This window comes from Pterocles gutturalis, unplaced genomic scaffold (genome assembly GCF_000699245.1).
Source record: "Pterocles gutturalis isolate BGI_N339 unplaced genomic scaffold, ASM69924v1 scaffold44579, whole genome shotgun sequence".
Taxonomy (NCBI): Eukaryota; Metazoa; Chordata; class Aves; order Pterocliformes; family Pteroclidae; genus Pterocles; species Pterocles gutturalis.
The window spans coordinates 1-7,974 of NW_010137332.1; the positions used below are offsets into that span (position 1 = coordinate 1).

Below are 7,974 nucleotides of genomic sequence, written 5' to 3' on the forward strand. Positions count from 1 at the left end.
GGGGCCGGAGGGGGTCGGGGGGAGCAGGCGGCCTGTCACGCACTGCTGCCTTCGAGTAGCAGCAGCTTCGTGCATAACCTCGGGCCTCACAGCAAAAATCGCTTAGGACAAGTGATTCTTAAGCAGTCCGGTTTTGCTCCCTCTCAGTAGAATCATGGAATGGTTTGGATTGGAAGGGACCTTAGAGATCATCCAGTCCCCATGGGCAGGGACACCTCCCACTAACCCAGATTGCTCCAAGTCATCCAGCCTGGCTTTGGACCCCTCCAGGGATGGGGCATCTGCAGGTTCCTGGGCAACCTGTTCCAGTGTCTCACCACCCTCACAGTAAAGAATTTCTTCCTAATATCTAGTTTAAATCTGCCTTCTTACAATTTCAATGCATTGCCACTTGTCCTGTCCCCACATGCCCTTGTAAAAAGTCCCTCCCCATGTCTCCTGTAGCCCCCTTTTAGGTACTAGAAGGCTGCTATAAGGTCTCTAGGCTGAACAACCCCAACTCAGCCTGTCCTCACAGGGGCTGTGTTGCAGCCCTCTGATCATCTTCATGGCCCTCCTCTGGACCCGCTCCAGCAGCTCAGCGTCCTTGCGTTGAGGGGCCCAGAGCTGGACACAGTACTCCAGGTGGGGCCTCATGAGACCAGAGTAGAGGGGCAGAATCACCTCCTTCAACCTGCTGGCCACACTCCTTTTCATGCAGCCCACGATCTGGTTGGCCTTATGGGCTGCAAGTGCACACTGCAGGCTCATGTTCAATTTCATGAACATAGTTTCTTGCTTTTGTAAAAGCATTTAGGTTGGAAAAGACCCTTAAGATCATCAAGGCCAACCACTAACTTAGCACTGCCTGTTCTTCCACTAAACCATGCCCTTGAGCACCACTGGTGGTTTGCACAAACACATCAATTTACTTTCCTCAAATTAGTTGTGCCCCTCCCCCCTCGCCATATGGCTTATCATGATATGAAGTTTGCAGGGGTTGGTAGTTGCTGGTTTTGAAAGCAGGTATGTGCTTCTTAAGGCACATAGCCTCTGCCCTGCAGGCATTTTTCCTTCTGGGATTCAACAGTAGCAGTTATTTTACTGTGTTACCTCTGTTATGAGTCCTGTTATGATTGCAGACAGCTGAAGTACTGGGCATCTGTGGCACTGAAGTGTAGCAAGCCTTGGCTCAAAAGCAGGAATTGGCATACAGAGTCCATTAAGAGTCAGGCTGCAAGGGCAAGAGGCAAAAGCCTTGACCATCAGTCACACATTTGCACAGGATGTGGCAGAAGATCCAGCACTACGGCATGCTTTGTAGCATGCAGGAGGCACAGCTGGAATGGCATAGGGCAGAAGAGACCTTGAAGAGTCTGAGCTTTCCCTCCCTGGGGGGCATATGAGACATTGTGTAACAGACAAAATTGCAGGCTTCTTGCTTGTCTCTAGTCCTGTGTCTGTAATGTCAAGCAGCTTTTTATTGCTTTCCTAACTATGCAGTTTATTTCCTTCCTTAGTATGTGCATGCTGCAGGTGTGGAGATCCCCTGGGGTTTTACCTTTTTTGTTTTTCTTTCTAACAGCAGTTCCTGTCTTTAATAAACATTCTTATGGTTCCTTTAGACTAAAGAAGAAGACAAAAATCAAGATGGCAAAATGGATCAGCTGCATTTTAAACTGGAACTTCCACTACAACCTACAGAGCATGTAGTTGGTGTTCAGCTGATTCTCCTCTTTTCCTACCAGCTTTATGTGAGCATTTTTAGTCTTATTTGTCGTGATATATAGACACAGTGTAATATGTTTGAAATTCCTATTCAAAAGATTTATTTTACTAACAAGTATTGAATTTGCTCTTCCTCTGATGGGTCATTCCTAGTCTATCTCTGTTGTGTATTTTGATATGTTTAGTTAAGAGGTTTGGTTTTTGGGTTTGTTTTGAAGCTGTTTTGGGTTTGTTTTCTCTTGGGCTGTAGTGCAGCATAAAGGACAGAGATGCACAACACTGGATATCAGTAGGGGTGCCATCAGGAAATAACTTAAGAGTCCTGCAGTAGGCAGAAGGATGTGTGTTCCTACATACTGCTGTGTCTTGACATAACCAGTCAGCTTTCCGAGGTGGAGGGGTGGGCTGTTAAAGCAGCCTAAAGCTCCATAGATTTTGCTTACTTAACAGCTCTTCTAGCAGTGGTAATCATCTGCCAGGATCTTCTGTATCTTGTAACTGGGAAGAGGAAGAAGGTGTTATAGGGAGACAGGAAAATAAAATTCGGCTGCCATTATCTCCCAAGTGGTGGTGCAAATAATACTTGAAGCAGTGAGTAAACACTAGTGCACAAAGAACCCATGCATGCATCTGAAAGGAGCAGTAGTATAGACCTGTGCTGGATGCAGCCACACAGACAAGAAGTTGTTTTACAAGGGAGATTAGGCTTAGTTTATCCAAGAGACTCTTGCTGGTCACAGATGGACAAGCTTAGCAAGCATAGCTGTGTGATGTAGAAAACATTCTTAAACTCTGAGGCCCAGAGTGAAGTCCCAACACTCCTAAATTTGTGCTGAAGTATTAGGTCAGTGATTAGTATCACAGAGAGTTCCAATATTCACCACACCTTTGTTTTCCAGTAAATGTGAAAATTTTTCTCCAGACTGAGTGGTTGATAAGGGCTAAGGAACTTCCTTGTTTGGTCCTTATTGCAGAGCAGGAGTCCTCAGCTGGCTTTGACTGCTGAATATTTTAATGTGTGTCACTAATGAATGCGTTTAGTCATCTTGCTGTTTTTCACATGTTATGGCAAGTCAGGTCTTTCTGTCATTAGAAAAGTATGTGGTGTCGTCATCCCCCCACCTAAATTATCTTTTATTGTGTTCACAATTTCAGAGAATGTCAACACTCGTGATGCAGAGCATGGCTTTTCTTCAGTTTTTTTCTCCTGTGCCAGGGTCTCAGCTCTATATGAATGGAGACCTGAAATTGAAGCAGAGGCAATTACTTAACCATTGTGGACTGGATACCAGATACAATGTGAGGAAACTTTTCTCCTTCCCCATCAATTCCCCCTGCCTTTATCCTCCTAGTACCTGAGGTGACACCCTAGTTATTTGGTCTCCTACACAGAGTGGATCCTAGAACTTTGTGACTGTTGTTTTCATGTTAGGCTGAAAGGTGGAAGAGGTTATTCTGCCAAGACGTTCAGTCTGATGCTTATGTGCATTCCTTCAAGGGCATGGTTACTTTGCATAAGAAACTTGGTAGAATGACTTTCTTGAAAAGTGGACAAATAATCCAAGTATCTCCTTGTTGTAACAGGTATCTGTGGTCAATGGCACAAGTCCTTTTGCGAGTGACTATGATCTCACAAACATCATTGCAGCATATTGGGATAGAAATGGTAAGCCTGAACGTATATCTGCAGATTACAGGACAGCAGTAGTTAGCATATTGGCAGCTGTTCTGTGAGGATTTGAGTTCTGTATTGAGACTGAGAAGCCCCTTAACCTGGATGTTTCCTTTCCCTATTTTAGTGACAACAGTTTTTTCAGATCCCAACCCTGTCTGGATGACTGGAAGAGCAACAGATGCACCATTTATCATTAACGCGACTATTCATTACCCAGTGGAAGTTATCTTATATCCTTTGAAAACTGCATAAACTGGGACATAACTGGGTTGCATTATTTATACAGGCCAAATTAAAATGGTTTTCTTCTAGACGTGTTGATAAACTTTTCCTTTGTTAGCTAAGCAAATACTATAGCTCTGTTTTCCTGTTCCTCCACATGGTTCTGCTTGCCTAACCCCTTTTTGCCTTCCTCTGCTGGGAACCTGTGTTGCCTTTCAGCCTTAGTAAACTGGCCTCTAAGGCAGTTTCTTAGCCAGTCACAGTGAATATCCTTAGTAAGTCTTGCTTTGCTCCTGCAGCACCTGCTGTCCCAGTCTGTCACAGATGCCACTAGCAAAGCATGACACTGTATTCTGTGACCTAAAGCAAATAATTAGAAATCTGTATGCAAGATAAGCTCACTAAATAATAACCCCCACAGTGGATGTGGCAAATCTGTTACATGTGCAGACAGACCTGATTTTTTTTTTTTTTAGTGAAATAATTATTCATTCATTACATTCTTTACTCGTTTTCTCAGACAAGAACAAGCCTGTGTTTAAAAGAATCTGTATGGAGCATATTTCTTGTCAGATTTGTTTACCTGCCTAAGTATTACCAATAACTACTTTCTGGTGAGTCAGGGACAAAATTGGCACTTTCCACTGTATTGGTTTAAATGTCTCCTAGGACAGCCATTCTTTGCTGCTTTTGTTACATACTATGGTAAGAGGCTTTTAGGGGTTTCCATGGCTGAAAGGCTTTGCGTTTGCCAGACAAACTGACATCTAATGATTTTGTGCCTTTCCACCTCTGAGTTCCTGTTTAGTTATTGCAGTGGTAGTATCAGAAGCTTCTTCATGAACTCTCCTTGACCTTCTTTAAATATCAGCCAGGATTTTGGGAAATGCTTAAATTTGCCTGGATCCAGTATGTCAGCATTCTCCTTATCTTTCTTTGGGTGTTTGGTAGGATTAAAATGTTTGTTTTCCAGAATCAGGTGTTGACTACAACTCCAGTATCGCCTGTTCTGCCGATGTCTCCAGTACTGTCCTACAAACAGCACCAGTGCTGAGGAGATACTTGAGACCACTTTAAAGAAATGCAGTTCAAAAATGGATACCTGCTTGTATTCTCTATACACTTCCTACTTTGGAGGATCAGAACTTTATAAGTGTGTTCCAAGTATGTTCTGTTCATGCTTCCTTTTATAATACACTGTTTCCCTGGGAACACTGCTTTGGGACAGAAAATTTTAACATTTTTGACAGTTAAAGACGAACCTAGTTATTTTTTTGCAACTGGAGCAAGCTTCAAAAATCAGTAGAAAGCAGTGGGACTGCTTTTGCATTATCTTAATTTTGATGGACCTTGAAGACTGAAAATAATATGCTAACAGTAACAACATAAACCTTTTTTACTGTCTTGTAAATTAATTCACTGAAGAGTTAAGAGTTCTGTTAAGCTATTTGTACACGCATTAATTTGCACTATGAAAGGAAAAAATATAAGCAATATGAAAAATGTATGGATGAGTTAACATCAGAGCCACACTTCTGTACTGTGGCTATACGTCCTCACTGATTCAGGTATTAAATTGGATGATGGATAAATTCAAGGTTGATGTGGGAAACTGGGTTGTGGCTGATAGTGTCTGCAAGGTTTACACAATCATTTACTATTGGCATTATGACTGTAGTACTAGGCCATTATTTGTGAATTGGGAATAGTAGAACAGAGAAGCCTGGTATTTATTTAAAGAAAACTAACAAAAAGACATACCAGACAAACTTCAGAGTTCCAAAGCAAGTGAATAATTACTTTCAGGACTTAAATGATAACTTAGAACAGATAAAAATTAAATTATTTGTAGTCACCTCTACAGTGAGTACTGAAAGACTGTGTCCCTCATTCCTGATGGGGGTGTTGGTGGTAGGAAAGATTATTTAATTTTATTTCCTTTTTCTGGGCTTACTTTTTATGCCAGACAAGATTAAAAGGGAAAACAAAAAAATTTCCATTATGTCTTCAGTTTTCTAGTTAAGATTTAATTCGAGCAAAGCAGTGTTACGACAGGAGAGAGTCCAAAATAATTCTAGATGCTAGTTGACAAAATGTTGAGTGTCTTTGGTTCTTTTGAACTCTCAAGACATGGTCCAGCTATGAAATGTGAAAGAGCAACTTGTACTGCAGTACCCTATCTTTTGGTCATTGTCCTCTAGAATCCAGCGTCCTGACAGTTTGGAGACCTGCCTGTTCCTTTTTCTCCTTCTCAAAATCACCAGCTTCTTTTTGAACTTTTGTTTAAGTTTATTTTAAACTTTTTAGTCTTGCAGCTTGCATTTCTCCTAACTTCTATGTGCTGGATGGACTCCAGCCTATTTTTTGGTGCAAGTGAAACATTAATGTGCGGAGTTGTGCTTGTGAAATGTGGTACTTACATGTGAAGTGTAAATTGTTGTAAGGGGCATTCGCTATATATACTTTTTAAAAAAATTTTTTTTGAAATCTCCAGTTTGCTCTTTGATCTTTGAAGTGTGTACTTGGCAGCCAGGACTACTGATAATTGGCTTTGTATCAGAGTGCATAGAGTCAAAGCAACTGCCTACTGCTTTTTAGTGTTCTCTAGGCACTACACAGGATGAATGAAGGGGCCGTGAGCTTGTTTCTCCAGTATCTCAAGCTGATGTACATCTGGTCTGCTGTAGTCTGTCACAGAGACTTACCGGTTTAAATCAATCAGATGATATACTTCAAAGTGGTTTATTTTGATTAAGGCCAATTCAGTGCTCCAACAAACACTGGTTAATCACAGGTTCAGGATGCTAAGCAGGAACTACTATTACACGGCTAGCGTGCTGATCCTAAGGTTAGAATGATGAGCCAGAATGCAGAATCACTGACCTAGCAAGGTGAGGGCTCTCAGCCTCGAGGAGTTACTTTGGGTGGTTTCCTCAACTACAGACCTGCTGCTCCAAGGAGGACCGACTCAACAGATCCTTTGGTGAGGCTCCATTTGTACCCTAGTGGAATCTATCAGTGGTCATATATGGTCACATTAGTTCTCATTGGCTGAAGACTCCATTTTCTGCATGTGGACTTGGTAGCAGCCATTTGGTTCAGCAACTTAGGGTGGGTGCACATGCCACATAGTTCCAGTGGCGATAGTGCTTATGTGACTGCGTGAGTTAATTCAGGGAGTTCATTGTGGTGTAGATCATCTTTACCAAATACTCACTTTTTCAGATGAGTCAGTTCCCTGAGTGAACTTGGTATGTGTCTGCACAAACATTAGGGTGGGCGTAAGCAAGGGATAGAAGTCTTTGGAGAGACCATAGAACCCTATTTCCTTAAAATTTCCTTAAAGTTTGAGCTGTTGTACTACCACAAAAATGGGATGCGTAACAGAACAGAAGCCTCTTTAAGGTAACAACTGGAACGTGAACAAGGATAATGCCAGAAAACAACAGTAAGGCTGGGAGACTTCATTGTCCCCATCTGACTTTTCTCTCTTATTGTATCCTTCCACATAAAGTTACGACAACTGACCTGCTCAGAGCAACAGTCCAGCGAGTGCATGAGATAAGTGGTCAATAGGTCCAGTTTGGGAAATTCAGAGAAAAATATCCTTATGTTCTATTTTCCTTTAGAAGGAGAAAGCTGGAAAAAGTCCTCTATGGTAATTTAAGAGGAGAACTAATTTAAGTTAAAAGGAGGAAATAAAGAAGAGTTAATTGCTTGCCGGTGTCATGTTTAGCATGACCTGAAGCACTCCCTCCATTTGTTTTGAAAGAGGCATGCTTGACGACTGGGACTCACAGGGACTGCAGTGTAAAAGGAGCAGTAAAGGTGGATGTGACTACAGCAGGGGAAGAAACCTGTTTGTGATACCTCTGCTGTGGTTACTTCGTGGATTACTTTTATTCTTGGTTCATAGTTCAGACTGCTTTTTCAAGCTTTGAGAGACATTGTACTTCTGTAAGTAAAGAAGAAATAGAAAAAAGGTAAGATTTCGTGGCTGTACCAAGTACGAGGAAAAAATACACCTGAGAATCCCCTGCAACGAGCATTAAAGGAGCATTAGGAAGGAGGCATCTTTCTCGGAAGGCTCTTTGTAAGGCCTCTTCCTTTAGCTTGCTAAGCAACAGAAAATAAAAAGCCAGAAATACCACTGCAATCCACCAGAGTGCTGCTACACGGATCCTCCGTGCACACGTGCCAGAGAGCAATCTCGGTGGCATTCGCTGAGGAGGGACAGGCGGCAGCTGGGTTTGAGCGGCTTTCTGTGAGTGGCTCTGCAAGAGGAGAAAGTGAGCAGCTGGTTAGAAGTCCTGTGCAGAAATACGCTGTGAAGGCGGAGGAGTGCGGTTCTTGGGCAGGATGCGGCCGGG

At 42.4% G+C, this 7,974-nt stretch overlaps 1 protein-coding gene across 1 annotated transcript; it reads left to right on the plus strand.

Moving 5' to 3' along the window:
• Window positions 1-1,604: 1,604 nt before the first annotated feature.
• TMEM231 (transmembrane protein 231) lies at window positions 1,605-3,634 on the plus strand (the record flags this gene model as incomplete). Its single annotated transcript, XM_010082582.1, has 4 exons — window positions 1,605-1,733; window positions 2,863-3,006; window positions 3,292-3,373; window positions 3,507-3,634. Coding segments are annotated over 4 exons (483 nt in total), but the record flags the coding sequence as incomplete, so codon positions are not given.
• Window positions 3,635-7,974: the final 4,340 nt, after the last annotated feature.